General features: G+C 46.9%; 1 protein-coding gene across 5 annotated transcripts; it reads right to left on the bottom strand.

The window, feature by feature from the left end:
• Positions 1-305: 305 nt before the first annotated feature.
• On the bottom strand, positions 306-24,620 carry LOC109883520 (M-phase inducer phosphatase 2). 5 transcript variants are annotated; one of them, XM_031829388.1, is made up of 11 exons: positions 24,511-24,620; positions 24,098-24,259; positions 23,216-23,301; positions 22,748-22,799; positions 20,121-20,162; positions 19,641-19,959; positions 19,244-19,435; positions 14,796-14,978; positions 10,301-10,462; positions 7,344-7,688; positions 306-826 (listed from the first exon to the last, which is right to left on the bottom strand). In XM_031829388.1, exons 1-11 carry the CDS (start codon positions 24,516-24,518, stop codon positions 686-688), a joined length of 1,692 nt encoding a protein of 563 aa, XP_031685248.1. In that variant the 5' UTR covers positions 24,519-24,620; the 3' UTR covers positions 306-685. The 5 variants fall into 5 exon arrangements, with proteins under 5 accessions (XP_031685248.1, XP_031685249.1, XP_031685247.1 ...); XM_031829389.1 differs by having other exon boundaries at positions 24,418-24,611; XM_031829387.1 differs by having other exon boundaries at positions 24,098-24,356; positions 24,511-24,600.
• Between the last annotated feature and the right edge of the window lie 1,319 nt (positions 24,621-25,939).

Here is a 25,939-nt window from a genome sequence, read left to right as displayed (position 1 = left end):
TGGGTTGATATCTAGAGGAGGTATAGTGGTGGGTTGATATCTAGAGGAGGGTATGGATCATTATATAAAAACCCTGGATTGCGAGGCAGCCTTTAGTTACTATGCTCCCGGCCAGAGAACCTGGATTGCTAACGCTAAGTATTGGCCATTGAGAGGCTTAGAAGTCAGCAGTCGGCCACATTGGCAGTCCCCAGCAGGAGCAAACCTCCATGGGAATTAATGCAATTACACAATACTTCAATTAAATATTTCACAGACAAAATAACAGTATTTAAGTAGTGTTTTTGTTGTATTGGGGACAGTAATGAACTTTCAAAAGAGTAATGGTTTTATTTATATACGGTTAGCTCAAATAATATAATTTATAATTTTAATTTAATTTAAATGCATTAAGTTGTCTGATAGAATAAAAGTGGTAAAAACAAATGTAGACATGAATACATTTCTATATCTTCCCTTAGCCGTGGTGTATATAACCCTACTATATATATCACAACCCCCCCGGGCAGTAGGGTTACGGGGGGGCAGTAGGGTTACGGGGGGGCAGTAGGGTTACGGGGGGGCAGTAGGGTTACGGGGGGGCAGTAGGGTCACGGGGGGGCAGTAGGGTCACAGGGGGGCAGTAGGGTCACAGGGGGGCAGTAGGGTCACAGGGGGGCAGTAGGGTCACAGGGGGGCAGTAGGGTCACAGCTTCTTCAGTCTGCTGTACTGGTCTCTCTTGCTGCGCTCCCCGGCCCAGGTACTGCTCCTCAGTCTGAACTTCCTCAGGTCCTCTTTAAAGTCCTGGTGGTGCATGGGCCGGTACCCCTGGGGCTCACACTGCATCTACACACAGAGAGAGAGACCAGTTACAACACACATACCCCTGGGGCTCACACTGCATCTACACACAGAGAGAGAGACCAGTTACAACACACATACAGCCAGCCTGCTTTGGCAATATGTACATTGTTACATCAGGCCAATAAAGTGAATTGAGAAACTCATTTAGTCTAACTGGTCACCTTAATGAGGCAGTGAATGAACAGAGAGAGAAGCACGCAGGGCATTCTAAGCAATTAAAATCACATTCTATTAAAAATACCTATTACAATTTGGCTAAAACTAATTGAATGCGTTATTGAACCAATTGCACATTATGGCAGTGAGGTGTGGGGTCCACTTACAAAACAAGATTTCACCCAATTGAAACCCTGCAGGGGAGAATTAGGCCAATATCCACAGACAATAAAAACATCTCAAATACAGTGACCCCCTCACTTATCATTCCCAAACCCTGCAATGCCAAGAGCTGAGCAAAGTCCCCTCATCCAGCTGGACCTGGGGCTGAGTTCACTAACCTGTTCTACTAACACACTGAAGCCTCAGTCCCCTCATCCAGCTGTTCCTGAGTTTACAAACCTGTTCTACTAACACACTGAAGCCTCAGTCCCCTCATCCAGCTGGTCCTGGGGCTGAGTTCACAAACCTGTTCTACTAACACACTAAAGCCTCAGTCCCCTCATCCAGCTGGACCTGGGGCTGAGTTCACTAACCTGTTCTACTAACACACTGAAGCCTCAGTCCCCTCATCCAGCTGTTCCTGAGTTTACAAACCTGTTCTACTAACACACTGAAGCCTCAGTCCCCTCATCCAGCTGGTCCTGGGGCTGAGTTCACAAACCTGTTCTACTAACACACTAAAGCCTCAGTCCCCTCATCCAGCTGGTCCTGAGTTCACTAACCTGTTCTACTAACACACTGAAGCCTCAGTCCCCTCATCCAGCTGGTCCTGAGTTCACTAACCTGTTCTACTAACACACTGAAGCCTCAGTCCCCTCATCCAGCTGGTCCTGAGTTCACTAACACACTAAAGCCTCAGTCCCCTCATCCAGCTGGTCCTGAGTTCACTAACCTGTTCTACTAACACACTGAAGCCTCAGTCCCCTCATCCAGCTGGTCCTGAGTTCACTAACCTGTTCTACTAACACACTGAAGCCTCAGTCCCCTCATCCAGCTGGTCCTGAGTTCACTAACCTGTTCTACTAACACACTGAAGCCTCAGTCCCCTCATCCAGCTGGTCCTGAGTTCACTAACACACTAAAGCCTCAGTCCCCTCATCCAGCTGGTCCTGAGTTCACTAACCTGTTCTACTAACACACTGAAGCCTCAGTCCCCTCATCCAGCTGGTCCTGAGTTCACTAACCTGTTCTACTAACACACTGAAGCCTCAGTCCCCTCATCCAGCTGGTCCTGAGTTCACTAACCTGTTCTACTAACACACTGAAGCCTCAGTCCCCTCATCCAGCTGGTCCTGAGTTCACTAACCTGTTCTACTAACACACTGAAGCCTCAGTCCCCTCATCCAGCTGGTCCTGAGTTCACTAACCTGTTCTACTAACACACTGAAGCCTCAGGACCAGAACATCCAATCAATCAGAATAAACCAAATTACAACACAGTCAAAACAAAAACTACATGACTTGTTGGGAAACACAAACACAAAGCAAAACGCAGTGCTATCTGGCCCTAAATTGACAGTACACCGTGGCAAACTATTTGACCATGATTAGTGATGAGAAGTACAGACTCAGTGAGCAAAGGCTTTCCATCGAGAAGGGTAGACACATGAAAACCTGACTTCCTGTAGAGGAAAGGGCGTGCAACCACTGCACCACAGCAGAACCTGAGACGGAGCTGCATTTCCTGACAAAATGTCAAATTTACAATTAGAGAGTGTCATTTCCCCAAATTTGAAACCTTGTTCAAGGTTTCAAAGACCTCTCTGATGAGGATAGGCTACCCGTCCTGTTGGGGGAGGACGCAGAGAGCTGTGGGTTGGCAGCGCACTACATTGCTGCCTGCAATAAGTTGAGGGACAGAGACTGACAGACCAATCAACCTGCCAATCTATCGAATAGAATCTACAGATTGCCTGTTGAAGATAAATACTTTTACTAAGAGTATTAGTAGTTTAGTAATTGACTGACCCGGTCTCTCCAGATCTCCTAACAGTACTATTTCTAGGGTGAATTTTAGATCAATGCTATGCATTTTCAGCCATTCCTGAACCTGAGACCAGAAACAGGCTACCTGAGGGCAATACCAAAATAAACAGTCTATTGATTCTGTATCCTCACAACAAAATCTGCAGAGCTTCGATGATTTTATGCCCCAAATATTCAACATTTTGTTTGTGGCAAGAATTCTATAAAATCATTTTAGCTTAAAAGTCTTGAATCTTTCGTTGATATAGTCGGCTGGCCCTCACTACATACTCGGCTGGCCCTCACTACATACTCGTCACCAGACCCACTGGCTCCAGGTCATCTACAAGTCCATGCTAGGTAAAGCTCCGCCTTATCTCAGTTGACTGGTCACGATGGCAACACCCATCCGTAGCACGCGCTCCAGCAGGTATATCTCACTGATCATCCCTAAAGCCAACACCTCATTTGGCCGCCTTTCCTTCCAGTTCTCTGCTGCCTGTGACTGGAACGAATTGCAAAATCCGCTGAAGTTCAAACATCTGCTATCTGAGCAGCTAACCGATCGCTGCAGCTGTACATAGTCTATTGGTAAATAGCCCACCCATTTTTACCTACCTCATCCCCATACTGTTTTTATTTATTTACTTTTCTGCTCTTTTGCACACCAATATCTCTACCTGTACATGACCATCTGATCATTCATCACTCCAGTGTTAATCTGCAAAATTGTGATTATTCGCCTACCTCCTCATGCCTTTTGCACACATTGTATATAGACCCCCCCTTTGTTTTCTACTGTGTTATTGACTTGTTAATTGTTTACTCCATGTGTAACTCTGTGTTGTCTGTTCACATTGCTATGCTTTATCTTGGCCAGGTCGCAAATGAGAACTTGTTCTCAACTAGCCTACCTGGTTAAATAAAGGTGAAATAAAAAAATATAAAACAACCCATACCCTGTACCATGGAATCTGTATGGCCCAGCTGTCAACATCCTGGTCCTCAAATTAAACTCGATTACTTTCCTATTTATGCTATTTTTTATCCTCCGCCAGTATTGATCCTTTATATTGGGCAGACAGACCAGTTCCCTACCTCCTCCTGCTGCCTCCTCCAGTTTTGATCCCACTAAGGAGGGTCTGCAGTCTCCCACTGAGGAGGGTCTGCCGTCTCCCACTGAGGAGGGTCTGCCGTCTCCCACTGAGGAGGGTCTGCCGTCTCCCACTGAGGAGGGTCTGCCGTCTCCCACTGAGGAGGGTCTGCCGTCTCCCACTGAGGAGGGTCTGCCGTCTCCCACTGAGGAGGGTCTGCCGTCTCCCACTGAGGAGGGTCTGCCGTCTCCCACTGAGGAGGGTCTGCCGTCTCCCACTGAGGAGGGTCTGCCGTCTCCCACTGAGGAGGGTCTGCCGTCTCCCACTGAGGAGGGTCTGCCGTCTCCCACTGAGGAGGGTCTGCCGTCTCCCACTGAGGAGAAGTTACAGCAGCACCTAAATCATCTGCACAGGTTCTGTCAGACCTGGGCTCTGACCGTTAATCTAAAAAAATATATATTCCAAAATATATTCCAATTTTTTTTTCTGGAAATCAGGATGACAAATATAAATTGTATTTGGACACAGTTCTATTAGAACACACCAAAACCGACTAAATATCAGCAACACAGGTATCTTTCACAAGGCTGTGAATGAGCTGAGAGACATTCTATGCCATTAAAAGGAACATTAAATTAGAAAATCCAATTAGAATCTGGCTCAACATTTTCATATCAGTTCTAGAACCAATTGCTCTACATGGCAGTGAAGTATGGGGTCCAATCTCTCATAATGAATTTACCACAAGGGACAAACAGCCAAACGAAATACTGCATGCAGAGTTTTGCCAGACTGTGTTGGAAGTACAAAGAAACCCTCCAAATAACTCATGTAGATCAGAATTGGACCAAAACCCACACCTCATTCACATAGAAAAAAGGAGACATCACATTTCACAACCATCTAAAAACAAGTGACCCCAAAACATTCCATCACACAGCTCTACAATGTCAAGAGATGAAACCAGATAAGAGTCCCCTCAGCCAGCTGGTTCTGAGGCTCAGTTCACTAACCCAAACCAACCCCATAGAGACTCAGGACAGCACTCAGCCAGCTGGTTCTGAGGCTCAGTTCACTAACCCAAACCAACCCCATAGAGACTCAGGACAGCACTCAGCCAGCTGGTTCTGAGGCTCAGTTCACTAACCCAAACCAACCCCATAGAGACTCAGGACAGCACTCAGCCAGCTGGTTCTGAGGCTCAGTTCACCAACCGAAACCAACCTCATAGAGCCTCAGGACAACACTCAGAAAATCTGGCCCAACCAAATAATCACAAAACTAAAATAAAATCACCTGTTGGAAAGACACCACAAAAAGGTCAACTTCAATGCTATTTGTCTCTAAACAGACAGTCTGCCACCATGTACTACCTGACCACTGTGACTGATAGAAAACTGAGGAAAACATTGAGTAGGTACAGACTCAGTGAGGACAGTCTGGCTATAGAGACCGGTCGTCACAGACGAACCTGGCTGCCCAGAGAGGACAGTCTGGATATAGAGACCGGTCGTCACAGGCAAACCTGGCTGCCCAGAGAGGACAGTCTGGATATAGAGACCGGTCGTCACAGACAAACCTGGCTGCCCAGAGAGGACAGTCTGGATATAGAGACCGGTCGTCACAGACAAACCTGGCTGCCCAGAGAGGACAGTCTGGATATAGAGACCGGTCGTCACAGACGAACCTGGCTGCTCAGAGAGGACAGTCTGGATATAGAGACCGGTCGTCACAGACGAACCTGGCTGCTCAGAGAGGACAGTCTGGATATAGAGACCGGTCGTCACAGACAAACCTGGCTGCCCAGAGAGGACAGTCTGGATATAGAGACCGGTCGTCACAGACAAACCTGGCTGCCCAGAGAGGACAGTCTGGATATAGAGACCGGTCGTCACAGGCAAACCTGGCTGCCCAGAGAGGACAGTCTGGATATAGAGACCGGTCGTCACAGACAAACCTGGCTGCCCAGAGAGGACAGTCTGGATATAGAGACCGGTCGTCACAGACAAACCTGACTGCCCAGAGAGGACAGTCTGGATATAGAGACCGGTCGTCACAGACGAACCTGGCTGCTCAGAGAGGACAGTCTGGATATAGAGACCGGTCGTCACAGACAAACCTGACTGCCCAGAGAGGACAGTCTGGATATAGAGACCGGTCGTCACAGACAAACCTGGCTGCCCAGAGAGGACAGTCTGGATATAGAGACCGGTCGTCACAGACAAACCTGGCTGCCCAGAGAGGACAGTCTGGATATAGAGACCGGTCGTCACAGACAAACCTGGCTGCCCAGAGAGGACAGTCTGGATATAGAGACCGGTCGTCACAGACAAACCTGGCTGCCCAGAGAGGACAGTCTGGATATAGAGACCGGTCGTCACAGACAAACCTGGCTGCCCAGAGAGGACAGTCTGGATATAGAGACCGGTCTATGTATTTCCCTGCCACAGACTGAGGGACACTGAACACTAATGTCTGCAGAGTAAAGAGTTACTACTGATGATGGTAGCAGTAGTAGATGTACTGGTGAGGATGACAGTTATATTCTACTGTTGACTGTTACCATTTATTGTGATTCTTACATTGTTTTCTTTATTATTTTTAACTTTATACATCGTTGCTTTGACAACAGACGCAAATACATTGAACACGTGTGAGTAGATGTCAACGCCGAGGCCCCCGTCAAACGCTGTGGCCCCCGTCAAATGCTGTGGCCCCCCGTCAAACGCTGAGGCCCCCGTCAAACGCCGTGGCCCCCGTCAAACGCTGAGGCCCCGGTCAAACGCTGAGGCCCCCGTCAAACGCCGAGGCCCCCGTCAAATGCTGTGGCCCCCGTCAAACGCCGAGGCCCCCCGTCAAACGCCGAGGCCCCCCGTCAAACGCCGAGGCCCCCGTCAAACGCCGAGGCCCCCCGTCAACGCCGAGGCCCCCCGTCAACGCCGAGGCCCCCCGTCAAATGCTGTGGCCCCCGTCAAACGCCGAGGCCCCCGTCAAACGCCGAGGCCCCCGTCAAACGCCGAGGCCCCCCGTCAACGCCGAGGCCCCCCGTCAAATGCCGAGGCCCCCGTCAAACGCCGAGGCCCCCCGTCAACGCCGAGGCCCCCGACAAACGCTGAGGCCCCCCGTCAAACGCCGAGGCCCCCCGTCAAACGCTGTATCCTAACTACGTGTATTTTGTTATAGAAATAAATATGACATGGCTGCATGGTAACGATCATTTCAATGAGCACACCTCTGATTCTAGAGATCAAAATGTCTTGTCATCTAGGATTGTGTTTTACCCGGAAGTGATGGAAGAACTCTTGGTAGCCGCCCTTGAGGACGTAGAGTTCTGGGTAGTGCAGGTTAGGGTACTCGTTCATCGCCCTGTCCCTCTCACGTACGAAACGACACATCCTGGGCCCTCGCTCTGAGGAGAACTCACAGTGGAAGACGAGGAGGACCCTGTGGTCAGGGGAGAGGGGGGCGATCGGGGTGCGTAGGAGGTACTCCTCTACCTGCTCCTCCTGGTAGAGGTTCAGGGCTCCTTTGATGTGGCCCCCCTCAAACTCATACGGGTAGCGACAGTCAATCACCACGATCCTCTCGACAACATGATGCAGCTGGCCGCTCAGAGCGGACACCATCTGAGGAACAGACAGACAGGTTAGTCCCAGGTTATAGAGGATCCAGCTGGCCACTCAGAGAGGACACCATCTGCGATACAGACAGACACCATCTGCAATACAGACAGACAGACACCATCTGCAATACAGACAGACAGACACCATCTGCAATACAGACAGACAGACACCATCTGCAATACAGACAGACAGACACCATCTGCAATACAGACAGACAGACACCATCTGCAATACAGACAGACAGACACCATCTGCAATACAGACAGACAGACACCATCTGCAATACAGACAGACAGACACCATCTGCAATACAGACAGACACCATCTGCAATACAGACAGACACCATCTGCAATACAGACAGACACCATCTGCAATACAGACAGACACCATCTGCAATACAGACAGACACCATCTGCAATACAGACAGACACCATCTGCAATACAGACAGACACCATCTGCAATACAGACAGACACCATCTGCAATACAGACAGACACCATCTGCAATACAGACAGACAGGTTTGTCCCAGGTTATAGATCCTCTCGACAAGAGGTCAATCTAAAGCATATTAATACATCAGCCTGATGAGTCGTATACAGTGGGGCAAAAAAAGTATTTAGTCAGCCACCAATTGTGCAAGTTCTCCCACTTAAAAAGATGAGAGAGGCCTGTAATTTTCATCGTAGGTACACTTCAACTATGAGACAAAATGAAAAAAATGAAAAATCCAGAAAATCACATTGTAGGATTTTTAATGAATTTATTAGCAAATTATGGTGGAAAATAAGTATCTTCTAAGATCTTTTTTTTCTAAAAGAAATCAAATAAACATATTTTTTTTTAAATCTAAAAAACAGTTTTTCGCTTTGTCATTATGGGGTAGTGTGTGTAGATAGATTAAATATAATTTATTTTCTATTTTTTACCCCAAACATAAAAGGCTTTGACTTCAGGCCAAAAAGTATATTCCTTTGCTGTGGTTTTTTGCAGTATTATTTTAGTACCTTGTTTGTATACACAATTATTATTCTGTATATTTGTACTCAGGGAAACATGGAGGCCATTGGTGACAGTTAGACACTGTCAGCTCAGTCACTATCAGTACAATGTTGTTGATCCATCCTCAGTTCTTCCATCACAGCCATTGAACGATGTTTTAAAAATCACCAATGGCCTCATGGCTCCCTGAACAGTGTCCTTCCTGTTCTGCAGTTCATATGGTCAACTATCTTGGTGTCTGGGTGGTTTAATACAATACTTGACCATGAAGAGATATTCACTTTCTGATTTGTTACCCATCTACCAAATCACTGCCCTTCTGAGGCTTTTCAAAAGCTCCCTGGTCTTTATCGTTAAATCTGTGCATGAAATGCAATACTTGACTGAGGGACATTACAGATGTATGTATGTATGGGGGACAGAGGAAGGAGTGGTCATTCACTACTAGACTGAGGGACATTACAGATGTATGTATGTATGTATGTATGTATGTATGTATGTATGTATGGGGGACAGAGGAAGGAGTGGTCATTCACTACTAGACTGAGGGACATTACAGATGTATGTATGTATGTATGGGGGACAGAGGAAGGAGTGGTCATTCACTACTAGACTGAGGGACATTACAGATGTATGTATGTATGGGGGACAGAGGAAGGAGTGGTCATTCACTACTAGACTGAGGGACATTACAGATGTATGTATGTATGGGGGACAGAGGAAGGAGTAGTCATTCACTACTAGACTGAGGGACATTACAGATGTATGTATGTATGTATGGGGGACAGAGGAAGGAGTGGTCATTCACTACTAGACTGAGGGACATTACAGATGTATGTATGTATGTATGGGGGACAGAGGAAGGAGTGGTCATTCACTACTAGACTGAGGGACATTACAGATGTATGTATGTATGTATGTATGTATGTATGTATGTATGTATGTATGTATGTATGGGGGACAGAGGAAGGAGTAGTCATTCAAAAAAAGACATGTCAACCCCTATCATTGAAGATGCCACATTTAACTCCTGAACAGAATGTTGGCTCGTCTAAACAAAAGGGGCTGACTACTCATGCAATGACTATTTTAGTTATTATCCCCCCAAAAATGATTCCACTGACCCAGTATTTTGTGTAGATCGTTGACAAATCTATTTTAATCCCACTTTGTAAAAATAAAGTGTGAAGAAATCCACAGGCACCGTATCTTTTCCATACAGCATCTCTCCCCAACTGGGTGCTACACAGCTGCTGCTCTTATATCTCCTAGATATAGAACAAACACTACAAAAACATTGTTATAACCATTCATTTTTTGACTGTCGTCTTTGCCATTTATGAATGTGTTATTTATTATGGCAACCATGTGTGTGTGTGATGTATTTAATACCCTTCCACTGAAGCAATTACCACGAGCCCGTCCTCCCAATTAAAAGGTGCCACCAACCTCCTGTGGCTGATCCAATGCAAAATGTTATCATGTTTCATTTTTCGGGGGGGGGGGGGGGGGGGGGGGGGGGTGGCTACAGCTAAACACTGGTCCTCACCAACTCAGGTAAAGGGACAGAACAAGCTATCGTGGTAAAGAAATGAAAGGGTGACTGTTCCTCACCATCTCAGGACTGATGTATTTGAGGTCCTGGTGTTTTCCCTCCACGGTAGACAGGGCGAAGGATTTGGTGAAATCTCCAATCAGCTCCTTGTCCAGCAGCTTCTCAATCTCTGTGTGGTTACAGAATGATTTGGAGCGTTGTATGTGGCGCTCAGAACATACCTGGATGGAGCGAGAGAGCGAGAGAAAGAAGAGAAAGAGAGAGGGGGGGGGGGGGGGGGAGTGGTGTGGTAATTTCAGGGGCTCATGTAGAATAACAGCCGGAGTTTGTACAGAGCTTTCAGATTGTGTTCACACCCCTAGACATTGTCCAGTTTGATTGTATTCACACCCCTAGACATTGTCCATGTTGACTCTACAAGGTGTCTAAAGCGTTCCACAGGAATGCTGGTCCATGTTGACTCTACAAGGTGTTGAAAGCGTTCCACAGGGATGCTGGTCCATGTTGACTCTACAAGGCGTCTAAAGCGTTCCACAGGGATGCTGGCCCATGTTGACTCCAATGCTTCCCACAGTTCTGTCAAGTTGGCTGGATGTCCTTTGGGTGGTGGACTGTTCGTGGCACATACAGGAAACGGTTTAGCGTGAAAAACTCAGCAGCGTTGCAGTTTTTGACAAACTGGTGTGCCTGGCACCTACTACCCTACCCCCGTTCAAAGACACTTAAATATTTTGTCTTGTCCATTCACCTTCTGAATGGCAAACACACACAATCCATGTCTCAATTGTCTCAAGACTTAAAAACCCTTCTTTAACCTGTCTCCTCCCCTTCATCTACATGGATTGAAGTGGATTTAACAAGTAACATCAATAATGAATCATTATTTTACCTTGAAAAGCATTTCACTACACAATCACATCTGCTAACCATGTGACCAATCACATCTGCTAACCATGTGACCAATCACATCTGCTAACCATGTGACCAATAACATGTGATTTGGATTCACCTGGTCAGTCTGTCATGGAAAGAGCAGATGTTCCTCATGTTTTGTCCACTCAGTGTATCTTGATTAGACAAGAATTCAACCCCCCTGAGTCAATACATGTCCGTCACCTCTGGCAGTGATTACAGTAGTGAGTCTTTCTGGGTAAGTCTCGAAGAGCTTTCCACAACCCGGATTGTGCAACATTTGACCATTATTCTTTTCCAAACTCAGTGGGAGTCTGCAGAGGATGGTAAGCCTGTTATTTAGGCCAGTACTGTTATATCGCTGGGTTCTTCTTTTTGTCATGTTAGGCCTGTGCATAGAGAGGATGTCCCTGGTCCCAACTATTGCATACTGCAGGGTAGATTGAAAAATTCAGTCACTGGATGTTTTGGATAGCCTTCTAGCTCATCTACCTGCTGATAGACGAGACAAGTTGGTCAGGTTTGATTCTGAGTTTTCCAGTGTTATTTTCTGATACACCTACAAACTTAATAGAACACAATATTGAAAAAGTATTCAGTTATGAGTGTCGGCCTTCTCTCTTGTCAACAGGCTTTTGAAGATGCAAAGAGATTGCTTACCTCAACTCCGGTGCTAGCTGCTCCTTGAGGAGACACCAGTCACGTGGGTCCTGCTGCAGATGTGTCCGGTGTTGAGAGGCCTGTTAGTTTCTTTTCCAAAAAGTTTAACCCTTATCAGTTGAACTACTCAGTTGTGGAAAAAGAAGCCCTAGCACTCTTATGGGCGCTACGACACAAAGTGTATGTCGAGCGGGAGTAGTACCTATTGCGGTCTACACCGACCATAACCCTCTCACCTTCTTGAGGTCTATGATGTGTCCTAACCAGAGGATAATGAGATGGTGTTTGTTTTTACAGGCATTCCATGTCGCTGTGCGGCACATCAGGGGAACTGATAATGTCATTGCTGACGCGCTCTCTCGTGTGCCCCGTTCCTGAACGCGTTGATCGGTGGACACACGTTCATATACACGCTGTCCCCAAGGGTGTGTGTGTCGTCCACTGTTTTGTGTTGTCCAGTCACTCCGGTCTTCTGTTCCCTGCTGTCCACTGTTTGTGTTGTCCAGTCACTCCGGTCTTCTGTTCCCTGCTGTCCTCGGTTTCTTTCTTTCCTATTAAAAATGTTGCTTCCTGTGAGCAAAGGTTGCTGAGGTCTGGGGAGGACGAGGTTGGCTGGGGCAGTTGGGTAGCGTTTACCAGAGCAGTATTGTTTGTGTTTGGTTGGTGTGGTGTTCCGGGGTCCTAGGTGGTCATGACCCTCCTACTCTGTCTGACGAATTCTCTCTTTGCTCGTTCTCCTTAATAGGATGTCAGTGGGCGAAGCCGGGTGGGTCATCAGCCAACTGGGACACCTGGGCTCGGGTGTGTCCCGGGGATAAATACATCGAGGAGACTCTCCACACAGACAAACTGTTGTTTTTGGTTGTGGCATTTTGGTACTTATTTGTTAATTTGTTTTGGCACCTCTCAACACCCTTCATTATCACCATCTATGTATACATCCACACACTTGTTACTTGGATTTGTATGACCCCCTGACATTATGGGGTATTGTGTGTAAGCCAGTGACATTATGGGGTATTGTGTGTAGGCCAGTGACATTACGGGGTATTGTGTGTAAGCCAGTGACATTACGGGGTATTGTGTGTAAGCCAGTGACATTACGGGGTATTGTGTGTAAGCCAGTGACATTATGGGGTATTGTGTGTAAGCCAGTGACATTATGGGGTATTGTGTGTAAGCCAGTGACATTATGGGGTATTGTGTGTTGGCCAGTGACATTATGGGGTATTGTGTGTTGGCCAGTGACATTATGGGGTATTGTGTGTAAGCCAGTGACATTATGGGGTATTGTGTGTAAGCCAGTGACATTATGGGGTATTGTGTGTAAGCCAGTGACATTATGGGGTATTGTGTGTAAGCCAGTGACATTATGGGGTATTGTGTGTAAGCCAGTGACATTATGGGGTATTGTGTGTAAGCCAGTGACATTATGGGGTATTGTGTGTAAGCCAGTGACATTATGGGGTATTGTGTGTAAGCCAGTGACATTATGGGGTATTGTGTGTAAGCCAGTGACATTATGGGGTATTGTGTGTAAGCCAGTGACATTATGGGGTATTGTGTGTAAGCCAGTGACATTATGGGGTATTGTGTGTAAGCCAGTGACATTATGGGGTATTGTGTGTTGGCCAGTGACATTATGGGGTATTGTGTGTAAGCCAGTGACATTATGGGGTATTGTGTGTTGGCCAGTGACATTATGGGGTATTGTGTGTTGGCCAGTGACATTATGGGGTATTGTGTGTAAGCCAGTGACATTATGGGGTATTGTGTGTAAGCCAGTGACATTATGGGGTATTGTGTGTAAGCCAGTGACATTATGGGGTATTGTGTGTAAGCCAGTGACATTATGGGGTATTGTGTGTAAGCCAGTGACATTATGGGGTATTGTGTGTAAGCCAGTGACATTATGGGGTATTGTGTGTAAGCCAGTGACATTATGGGGTATTGTGTGTTGGCCAGTGACATTATGGGGTATTGTGTGTAAGCCAGTGACATTATGGGGTATTGTGTGTTGGCCAGTGACATTATGGGGTATTGTGTGTTGGCCAGTGACATTATGGGGTATTGTGTGTAGGCCAGTGACATTATGGGGTATTGTGTGTAAGCCAGTGACATTATGGGGTATTGTGTGTTGGCCAGTGACATTATGGGGTATTGTGTGTAAGCCAGTGACATTATGGGGTATTGTGTGTAAGCCAGTGACATTATGGGGTATTGTGTGTTGGCCAGTGACATTATGGGGTATTGTGTGTTGGCCAGTGACATTATGGGGTATTGTGTGTAAGCCAGTGACATTATGGGGTATTGTGTGTAAGCCAGTGACATTATGGGGTATTGTGTGTTGGCCAGTGACATTATGGGGTATTGTGTGTAAGCCAGTGACATTATGGGGTATTGTGTGTAAGCCAGTGACATTATGGGGTATTGTGTGTTGGCCAGTGACATTATGGGGTATTGTGTGTTGGCCAGTGACATTATGGGGTATTGTGTGTTGGCCAGTGACATTATGGGGTATTGTGTGTTGGCCAGTGACATTATGGGGTATTGTGTGTAGGCCAGTGACATTATGGGGTATTGTGTGTAAGCCAGTGATGGAAAAAAAATCCACTTCAATCGTAATTTGTAACAAAATGATTTTCTCATCAAGATTAGTGATTCTGTGGTTCTCCTTGCTCAAATCGATCCCCTCAAAAAAAACTCACCGACTGTGTAAGGGTGGAGACATTTAGCAGGAAGTACCGGGACCAGTTGACTAGGGGGTGGAGACATTGAGCAGGAAGTACCAGGACCAGTTGACTAGGGGGTGGAGACATTGAGCAGGAAGTACCAGGACCAGTTGACTAGGGGGTGGAGACATTGAGCAGGAAGTACCAGGACCAGTTGACTAGGGGGTGGAGACATTGAGCAGGAAGTACCAGGACCAGTTGACTAGGGGGTGAAGATATTATGCAGGAAGTACTATGAGCAGGTACGTACCATCTTGCTGGGAGAGCTGTCGTCCTGGTCCATGGTGGTGCCATGAGTTTCCGCCAGGCTGCGTCGTCTCTTCACTCTGACAGGCGTGTTCTCATCCTGGGGGCGCTTCAGAGGTGTGCGGTTCGCCTGGCTGGGCATGGAGGGCGAGCGGAATAGACCCCGAGGCCGACAACGAACCACGGGCTGAGGAAGAGGACAAAGACAAAGTTAGTTTGATGCTACCGTGAACACTTAGCACGGACTGCGCTGATAGTGTAGTTGTTCCTACTGAACACCGGACAGTGTTGCACTGGATAAGAGCCACAGTTAAAGGAGAAGTTTACCCAGAATCCAGTAACTACCAAGTGATTCCATACATTGAAAATTTGTTTCGTGGAGTTTGCCCTCTCGCCCCCTGTATTAGTGTACAGACACAACTGTAAAAAAAAAAAAGGGGGGGGTCACGTAACGGGTCACGTGTCAACCAATGGGTCACGTGTCAGCGGGTCACGTAACTCATGACGTTGCTGGATGCAGGCCTCTGCTCCATTGTCAGTGAATTCAAAGACGGAATCCTTGTTATGTAGCCGACTGCCACAGCAGTGGAGATGAGTAACCACTCTCTGGGGAATCCTTGTTATGTAGCCGACTGCCACAGCAGTGGAGATGAGTAACCACTCTCTGGGGAATCCTTGTTATGTAGCCGACTGCCACAGCAGTGGAGATGAGTAACCACTCTCTGGGGAATCCTTGTTATGTAGCCGACTGCCACAGCAGTGGAGATGAGTAACCACTCTCTGGGGAATCCTTGTTATGTAGCCGACTGCCACAGCAGTGGAGATGAGTAACCACTCTCTGGGGAATCCTTGTTATGTAGCCGACTGCCACAGCAGTGGAGATGAGTAACCACTCTCTGGGGAATCCTTGTTATGTAGCCGACTGCCACAGCAGTGGAGATGAGTAACCACTCTCTGGGGAATCCTTGTTATGTAGCCGACTGCCACAGCAGTGGAGATGAGTAACCACTCTCTGGGGAATCCTTGTTATGTAGCCGACTGCCACAGCAGTGGAGATGAGTAACCACTCTCTGGGGAATCCTTGTTATGTAGCCGACTGCCACAGCAGTGGAGATGAGTAACCACTCTCTGGGGAATCCTTGTTATGTAGCCGACTGCCACAGCAGTGGAGATGAGTAACCACTCTCTGGGGAATCCTTGTTATGTAGCCGACTGCCACAGCAGTGGAGATGAGTAACCACTCTCTGGGGAATCCTTGTTATGTAGCCGACTGCCACAGCAGTGGAGATGAGTAACCACTCTCTGGGGAATCCTTGTTATGTAGCCGACTGCCACAGCAGTGGAGATGAGTAACCACTCTCTGGGGAATCCTTGTTATGTAGCCGACTGCCACAGCAGTGGAGATGAGTAACCACTCTCTGGGGAATCCTTGTTATGTAGCCGACTGCCACAGCAGTGGAGATGAGTAACCACTCTCTGGGGAATCCTTGTGATGTAGCCGACTGCCACAGCAGTGGAGATGAGTAACCACTCTCTGGGGAATCCTTGTTATGTAGCCGACTGCCACAGCAGTGGAGATGAGTAACCACTCTCTGGGGAATCCTTGTTATGTAGCCGACTGCCACAGCAGTGGAGATGAGTAACCACTCTCTGGGGAATCCTTGTTATGTAGCCGACTGCCACAGCAGTGGAGATGAGTAACCACTCTCTGGGGAATCCTTGCTACGGACAAACGTCACGTTACGCCCTTATTCACAGACGAGGGTGACCGATGGCGTCAGGTGGCCCCCACCACTCTAGCCACAGCAGTAGCTGGACCGCAGCCCCAACACATCCCTGCTTCAACACAGACTGGTGCTGCAGATGGACCAACACAGACTGGTGCTGCAGATGGACCAACACAGACGGGTGCTGCAGATGGACCAACACAGACGGGTGCTGCAGATGGACCAACACAGACGGGTGCTGCAGATGGACCAACACAGACGGGTGCTGCAGATGGACCAACACAGACGGGTGCTGCAGATGGACCAACACAGACGGGTGCTGCAGATGGACCAACACAGACGGGTGCTGCAGATGGGCCAACACAGACGGGTGCTGCAGATGGACCAACACAGACGGGTGCTGCAGATGGACCAACACATCCCTGGTTCAGCAGACTGGTGCTGCAGCTGTAGAAATTGTCCTCCAAAGTCCACGAATGAGGAATGTTTGTGCTGCAGAGAATTCTATTGTCTCCCCATACATAGGGAACATATGCTAACCTGCAGAGCAGCTAGGTGTTAGTCCACATGATATGATGCAATGGTAATACCACAATACGAACACCACCACCTCCAGACGCTTCGTTTGCCACTTTCTCTTCTCAAACCAGATCCGGTCACTGAACTACAGTAACGGGCGCTCCAGATCCAGTCACTGAACTACAGTAACGGGCGCTCCAGATCCGGTCACTGAACTACAGTAACGGGCGCTCCAGATCCGGTCACTGAACTACAGTAACGGGCGCTCCAGATCCGGTCACTGAACTACAGTAACGGGAGCTCCAGATCCGGTCACTGAACTACAGTAACGGCGCTCCAGATCCGGTCACTGAACTACAGTAACGGGCGCTCCAGATCCGGTCACTGAACTACAGTAACGGCGCTCCAGATCCGGTCACTGAACTACAGTAACGGCGCTCCAGATCCAGTCACTGAACTACAGTAACGGGCGCTCCAGATCCGGTCACTGAACTACAGTAACGGCGCTCCAGATCCGGTCACTGAACTACAGTAACGGCGCTCCAGATCCGGTCACTGAACTACAGTAACGGGCGCTCCAGATCCAGTCACTGAACTACAGTAACGGGCGCTCCAGATCCGGTCACTGAACTACAGTAACGGGCGCTCCAGATCCGGTCACTGAACTACAGTAACGGCGCTCCAGATCCGGTCACTGAACTACAGTAACGGGCGCTCCAGATCCGGTCACTGAACTACAGTAACGGGCGCTCCAGATCCGGTCACTGAACTACAGTAACGGGCGCTCCAGATCCGGTCACTGAACTACAGTAACGGGCGCTCCAGATCCGGTCACTGAACTACAGTAACGGGCGCTCCAGATCCGGTCACTGAACTACAGTAACGGGCGCTCCAGATCCGGTCACTGAACTACAGTAACGGGCGCTCCAGATCCGGTCACTGAACTACAGTAACGGGCGCTCCAGATCCGGTCACTGAACTACAGTAACGGGCGCTCCAGATCCGGTCACTGAACTACAGTAACGGGCGCTCCAGATCCGGTCACTGAACTACAGTAACGGGCGCTCCAGATCCGGTCACTGAACTACAGTAACGGGCGCTCCAGATCCGGTCACTGAACTACAGTAACGGGCGCTCCAGATCCGGTCACTGAACTACAGTAACGGGCGCTCCAGATCCGGTCACTGAACTACAGTAACGGCGCTCCAGATCCGGTCACTGAACTACAGTAACGGGCGCTCCAGATCCGGTCACTGAACTACAGTAACGGGCGCTCCAGATCCGGTCACTGAACTACAGTAACGGGCGCTCCAGATCCGGTCACTGAACTACAGTAACGGGCGCTCCAGATCCGGTCACTGAACTACAGTAACGGGCGCTCCAGATCCGGTCACTGAACTACAGTAACGGGCGCTCCAGATCCGGTCACTGAACTACAGTAACGGGCGCTCCAGATCCGGTCACTGAACTACAGTAACGGGCGCTCCAGATCCGGTCACTGAACTACAGTAACGGGCGCTCCAGATCCGGTCACTGAACTACAGTAACGGGCGCTCCAGATCCGGTCACTGAACTACAGTAACGGGCGCTCCAGATCCGGTCACTGAACTACAGTAACGGGCGCTCCAGATCCGGTCACTGAACTACAGTAACGGGCGCTCCAGATCCGGTCACTGAACTACAGTAACGGGCGCTCCAGATCCGGTCACTGAACTACAGTAACGGGCGCTCCAGATCCGGTCACTGAACTACAGTAACGGGCATATGGTGACGGTTCTACATAGCAGCATTTCCCCCACGAGGGAGCACATGTGCAGCCCTTACCCATCTCCCCTTCTGTGGCTAATGGTTTATGTGGAAAAGTACACATTTCCTCACTCGAAACCGAGAGCACTTTATTCTGTACGATTTCAATAAAACAACTAATGTTCACACTTCAGGGATTTCTGAATCATGAATTCACAGGTAAAGGAGCAGAGAGGCCTGCATCTCGCAACGTCACATGACCCATTTTTGCAGCAGTTTCAGTACAGCGCTACAGGGAGAGAGAGGCGACAAATTCCACTGAACTGGTTTCAATGCAAGGAATCACTTTGGAATTTCTGTATTTTGGGGTAAACTTCCTTTAAAAAATTACTCAAAAGTAAAATGACTGCCTGTCTTTCTTTGAAGAAATCAGAACCAGACTAAAACCAGACATCCATACCGAGTCATCTCCTGGCGTGGTGCGGTCCCTCACAAGCGGAGCGGTCAGCAGGCTGGACATCCCCATGGGCATGTCACACTCCTCCTCACAGTCATCCAGAATGTCAAGGAAACCGTCGTCGTCAAGGGAGCAGCGATGCGGGAAGATGGGTCTTCTGTCACCCAATGAGCTGAGGTGTTGGGACGGAGATAGCTACAGGAAGAAAAGCAGGAGCAACGGAAGGGTTAACTTTGATGTCGTCTGAACGTCAACACAACTGCTGGTCCACTGTCACATATTGATGACGAGGGAGTGTGTGTGTGTGTGTGTCCGTGCTACCCACCACAACCGCTGGTCCACTGTCACATATTGATGACGTGGGAGTGTGTGTGTGTGTGTGTGTGTCCGTGCTACCCACCACGAGCGCTGGGCCAAAGTCCTTGGGCCAGGGGGCAAAGTCCTTGTTCTCCTCTCCTTCACTATGGAAGGACCTCATACGGCAGGGTGACATGGGCTTGGTGGGCTTCTTAAACTCAAAGCTTTCCTGGTTCTCCTTGTTTCCCTGTCCACCGTGACCGCTGTGCCCAGAGGAGGTGGCTGTATCGTGGGCTGAACCGAGCCGTCCAAAGGCCCCATGGCGATGCTGACTCTGGCTCCCGGGGACCGGACCCTTCAGAGCCGGGCTGAAGCCCAGCAGCTGCAGTGGCAGAGAGTTGATTCTTCGGATTGGCATGTTTCTGTAAGTGGGGAAGAGGACCAACACCGTCAGTAAACACAGATGAGCCAGTCACTAAATCAATATGGAGTTTGGATCATGAACATTGAAAAGAGGAAACGACTCCCCAGAAAAAAGGATATTAAAAAGATATTCATTGATCACCAGGGACTAAGCACTTACTCATTGACAACTCTTCCAGAATGGAGAACGGCCTTCTCAAACCTGCCAGAGACAAACATTTACATTCAGCGACACACCAATTTATTGAGATCCCTGCCCTACACAGCGAAAAGGACCCAGGAAGCCTTCGCCACTAACCAGGCCAGAAGAGGTCTGCAACTAAATGACCTTCTCAGGACAGGCCTCTACTGAAGAAGAGGACAGAGAGGGGCAAGAGGTGGTCTCTCCTTATCACTGTACAACAGAGCAGAGCCTGTATGCTAAATAAGCAGTGAGGGGAAGAGATGAGAGTACACAGACAGAAAGAGACACGAGGAGAACGACAGGGGAGGCTGCTAATAAGTGACTCGTTTCAGGAAGCTAGAAGTATATCGCACGTCACTACCTCACTGGAGAGGCATTTGAACCTCTTCGACATGTTTATCAAACATTTTGTATTTTGAAATGCCTTCTGGTACATTTCATGTGCCTTAATAAAACACTTCTATTCCATCTGTAAACACAAATAAAATTGTTAAATTATGAGTGTAGCTACAGAAAAAGACATGAAACTTCCCGCTAGCACATGATTGGCTGAGATAATTGATGGGCTGGACACTGTCGGGAGAGGAGTTTAGATTCGTCTACCATGCAGCATAACCTGAGATGCTCAGTATGTGTAGGTAATGCTTTCTACCACGGCTTTTTTATTTTATTTACATAAATTGTGCTACTTTTTTCTACAACATTGATGCCCTGAATTTGGCAGTCGCCATCGACAGATCAGAAGGAAAAAGTGATGGGCTACTTTCTGCACAGGCCATGTCAGTGTGAACCAGTGACTTGACACAACGCTGCCAAACAAGATGTAGCTACAAACAAAACAGAGTTAAATGGTTCCAGTCTGCTGTGACTCATTCATCATTGTCAGAAAGTCATTTTCATTGCAAGTTAAAGCATACTGTTACCTAGCTAGCGAACATTAGCTTACTGGCTCTCTAGCTAGCATTACTTGTATGATCTGTGTAGTAATATTAGTCAAATCCGAAAACCATTTTCATTGAAAAACAAGAATAAAAGTGCCGTAGAATTAGCTACTACGCAAATAACCACTTCACTGAACCGTTTACAACTTCTGTATCCTGTGCATGTGACAAATAAACATAGATTTGATATAGTGTGTGTTTACCAGACTGTAATCTGAGGAACATGACCTGCACCAAAGTCAGATCAGGATCAAGGCCAAAGACTAGATAGTGTATTTTTACCTGGAGTTTTCCCTTATTGTAGGCTACTACTTTCACCACCTTTAACCATTAAATCACTCTGTTTAGCACATGGCCTCACAGGTTAGCCCCACCCATCTCTTTAAGGGTTAAGACGGTATAAATAATGCTGAATGGGGGTAGACAAAGAACAGCTCTCCAGTAGTAGTATCCAAACATTCAAAGGCCATTTTCTTAAAAGTGAGGTTACAAGTTTATAAACTTTCAAAGCAGAATTACTTTCCCATTACTCCTCTGAAGCCCACTGCTAGGAGATAATGCCTTCCACAATAAATAATTAACATTTTAGAAACTGTATAACACTTCTATAAGAAAAAAAAGGCAGGTATAAATATCCATCCGTAACACCACTATAACCGTTTGCTTCTATATCCGAGCAAGGGGAATGGTGCATCTGACTAATTATGGGTTATACATCTCCCATGAGCCCATCCTTTTACTAGGGTGATAAATGACTTAGGACTGACTTCCCAGTGGTGTTCCACATCTCCAATGAGCCCATCCTTCTACTAGGGTGATAAATGACTTAGGACTGACATCCCAGTGGTGTTCAACATCTCCAATGAGTCCATCCTTCTACTAGGGTGATAAATGACTTAGGACTGACATCCCAGTGGTGTTCAACATCTCCAATGAGTCCATCCTTCTACTAGGGTGATAAATGACTTAGGACTGACATCCCAGTGGTGTTCAACATCTCCAATGAGTCCATCCTTCTACTAGGGTGATAAATGACTTAGGACTGACATCCCAGTGGTGTTCAACATCTCCAATGAGTCCATCCTTCTACTAGGGTGATAAATGACTTAGGACTGACATCCCAGTGGTGTTCAACATCTCCAATGAGTCCATCCTTCTACTAGGGTGATAAATGACTTAGGACTGACATCCCAGTGGTGTTCAACATCTCCAATGAGTCCATCCTTCTACTAGGGTGATAAATGACTTAGGACTGACATCCCAGTGGTGTTCAACATCTCCAATGAGTCCATCCTTCTACTAGGGTGATAAATGACTTAGGACTGACATCCCAGTGGTGTTCAACATCTCCAATGAGTCCATCCTTCTACTAGGGTGATAAATGACTTAGGACTGACATCCCAGTGGTGTTCAACATCTCCAATGAGTCCATCCTTCTTCTACTAGGGAAAGTTCTATAGTATAAGAACATCTTGTCTGTTAATCTGCTTTATGAAAATGAATGAATCTTCACTAATGCCTAATCCCAGAACACAGCTGAGCAGATGACACTAACCGTGTTCCATTGGGATGAGGAAGAGGAGGGATAGTACAGAGGAAGGGAGGGTAAGCATTGCTGAAACAGAGAGATAGATTGGGACAGACAAGAGGAATCTTGCTTACGTCTCCTCAACATGGATGGGGTCCATGGGGCTGGGGGAATCCATACCAACACCTGGAGTAAGATGGAGAAACGTCTCATCAGGTCATCTGATCATAAACATTTGACTAATTAAAATCAGAACACATTTACCCCACAGGTCTACACGGTGACACAGGAGATCATATTTAATCATGTACATTTTGGCTTTTTTCCTGCCCTGTTAATAACTAAAAATCTGATTCATGTATTGTCCTGTACTGGTAAAAAAGTAAAATATCCTACACATTTATTCAAGGTGGTCAAACTACACAAGTGAAAAGAGCAGAATTATAAATGGGACATGACCAAATATAAAGGCCTATAAAGGCTACACACCTGGTTCAAATATATTTGACCTTTTAAAATAGCAAGCCAAGTTCCTAACGCCAGCATTTGATTGACACTTATTGGGGTGAAACATTTGCAGCCGTCTTATGACGTTGTCTTACCTGCATCAGAGGAGCAGTCAGAGGCGACGGAAGGAATCTTCAGAAGGGGAACACGTTGTTTCCGCTTTGGAGTATCACACTGTTGGCTGTAAAGGAACGGGTTACATAATCACTTAACTTTTCTAACAACCAGCCAAACTAGCAATTACCATTAGCTTGAAATAGTTAGCTAACTACCAAGCTAGCTGGGGAGTATTCATTATGCCGATTCTGTTGCAAAACGCTTTGCGAGCGAATGAGGGACCTACCTGTATTTGTGCAGGTGAAACTATTTTAGTTTAGTTGCGAGACTGGTTGGACCCATGATCGGGTTTGGACTAATGGTTATAAAATAACCCTACCACAATATAACCGGATTCAAAAAATAACGTTTTTCCTTTCACCTAAAGGCATATGTAAAATCTCTAGAAACTCTACTTAACTGATGTACAGTGAAATTTGTCTCTTACTATCAGATAAACGTCCAACCCATATTCCTGCTGTGTAAATTAGACCGTGGTAGATTTGGGGTGAGAGTACGAAATATTAGGGATCATAAAGATTACGTTTCTACAGATTATACATATGCCTTTGTTGACAGGAAGCGTTTTTTTTTTGCGGTGAAACCGCCTATATGGTGGTGGGGTTACTTTCTGTCGCAAACCACCAGAACAATGCAAACAACACACAGACTCCCGATGTAATGTCACAAATGTAGTTATCCTGCAGCTTTCACAAATCAAAATCAAATGTATTTATGAAGCATTTCGTACATCAGCTGATGTCTCAAAGTGCTGTACAGAAACTCAGCCTAAACCCCCAAACAGCAAGCAATGCAGGTGTAGAAAAAGCACGGTGAGCTGAAAACATAGCATAGCAACATACACTGTATTACACTCTTACCTCCCAAGTCCAGCTAGATTGTTCATGTTTAGGGCCAGATTAGTGACGGGAGACAGTAGATGTGTGGGTCCAGGAGAGAAGAGGTTGATGCAAGGCGAGGTCATCACCGTGTCCGACATGGAGGAAAGGCCCGGGACTCTGTCGGGTCTGCTGGTCAAGCAACTGGTGATTGGACCGAAATCTTTAGTAACGTTTTCCAAATCCATCCTTACAAGGTAAATCCAATGACAGTTCCTTGAATGGAATTCAATTTAGATGCCTGTTTAGAAAGGCCAAAATATCGGTGAATATACACAGCCCGAAAAATCAAGCTAACTAACCAAATTAGGAAACTTTGTAGAATGAGTGTACTAAAGACAAAACAACCATGGCAAGCTGTTTGCAGACCCCGTCTTGGAAAAACCCAAACTTACAACAACATCTTGTCCTAATAAAAGTACATATTTTATATTCTGTCAGAGAGCTGCACAGCTGTGTACTCTCCCTGACAAGGCACCACTCAAGCTCTGAGGAAGGAAATGCAGCTGACTGTATTTACGTTCAAAATAGAAGCTCACAAGCTCACAATGCTTTCAGCCAATCAGAGACGACGTTACATCCATGCCCGTCCAATCAGAGACGACGTTACATCCTTGCACGTGCAATCAGAGGCGTTTCCATTTCTGCGAGGTTGTCTGGCAGGAACATCGCTAGTGCTATTCGGGATCATTGGGACGTTCATACAATAACCTTAACCCTTACCCTAACATCAATCGTAACCTTCAATCATAACCTTAACCCTTACCCTAACATCAATCGTAACCTTCAATCATAACCTTTAATCATAACCTTAACCGTTTTAAATTTAAACTTTAATGGGGTGACGTAAGAGCTAGGAGGTCCCAAGGATTCAGTTGAGACTTTTCCGCATGAAAATGGGATGTCATTGCCATGACATACTCGTCTACGAACCAATCAAATTCATGACAGCAGCGTAGTCATGACAGGTAGCCAATGATAAGCATTTTAGAATATGAATTGACGGTTGTTAACTTCAACCGCCTTTATTCAACGGAGAGAGACGCTTTTACTACGAGTCTCTTACATGAATAAGCATAGGTATCTCTAGACAACTCCTATATATAAAGTGTTTGTCACCCGTCCTACTTATATCAGTACATTCGTGACAAATTAAGCATTACGAAACTTCTATTCGATCAAATAAACTTCAAGTAGCAAATATGTTTTTTTGGGAGGGGGACCAAATTCGACACCCATTGATCTGCATAGAAAAACTGGTGGGCGAAACAACGAAAAAGCGCCACCTGCTGAAGGGAGACAGATTTTCCACCAAGTTGAGCCTCTCTCTTCCTCTTCGCCTATAATAAACGCATTCTTCCCGCGGAAGATTTGAAGCGCCAGTTGGAGAATAACCACATGACCAACACAACCAATCACACGGCAAAAAATAAACATTCATATGGCGAAGAAACAACTATAGGCACAGAGTTTGATATAGCGTGCTTTGTTTTCAAGACCTCGCAAGTATGATTTGAAGCGCCAGTTGGAGAATAACCACATGACCAACACAACCAATCACACGGCAAAAAATAAACATTCATATGGCGAAGAAACAACTATAGGCACAGAGTTTGATATAGCGTGCTTTGTTTTCAAGACCTCGCAAGTATGATTATAGGACTTCCGGTAAACTTAGTACATACACAACTTTTCACATTCTTATGTTTGGAATCGCACTTGGGAAAATGACAGTTGACTTCCGTCCTCGCTATACGCTCTAGATTGAACACAAATATGCATTTTAGAAGAATATCTATGTCTGCACCTCCATTTGTACCACCT

The sequence above is a fragment of the Oncorhynchus kisutch genome, linkage group LG7 (assembly GCF_002021735.2).
Source record: "Oncorhynchus kisutch isolate 150728-3 linkage group LG7, Okis_V2, whole genome shotgun sequence".
Classification (NCBI taxonomy): domain Eukaryota; kingdom Metazoa; phylum Chordata; class Actinopteri; order Salmoniformes; family Salmonidae; genus Oncorhynchus; species Oncorhynchus kisutch.
Note: the sequence above shows the minus strand (reverse complement) of the source record. Positions and strands in the feature narration are given on the sequence as shown.

What these genes read in the sequence shown, in the direction of transcription:
- LOC109883520 (XM_031829387.1), bottom strand. Translation starts at nt 24,303, where the DNA reads ATGGATTTGGAAAACGTTACTAAAGATTTCGGTCCAATCACCAGTTGC. An exon ending in TCTGGAAGAGTTGTCAATGA is followed by an intron (nt 19,960 to 20,120) that starts GTAAGTGCTTAG and finishes CCCCACTTACAG; the next exon opens with AAACATGCCAATCCGAAGAA. An exon ending in ACAGCTCTCCCAGCAAGATG is followed by an intron (nt 10,463 to 14,795) that starts GTACGTACCTGC and finishes CGCTCCATCCAG; the next exon opens with GTATGTTCTGAGCGCCACAT.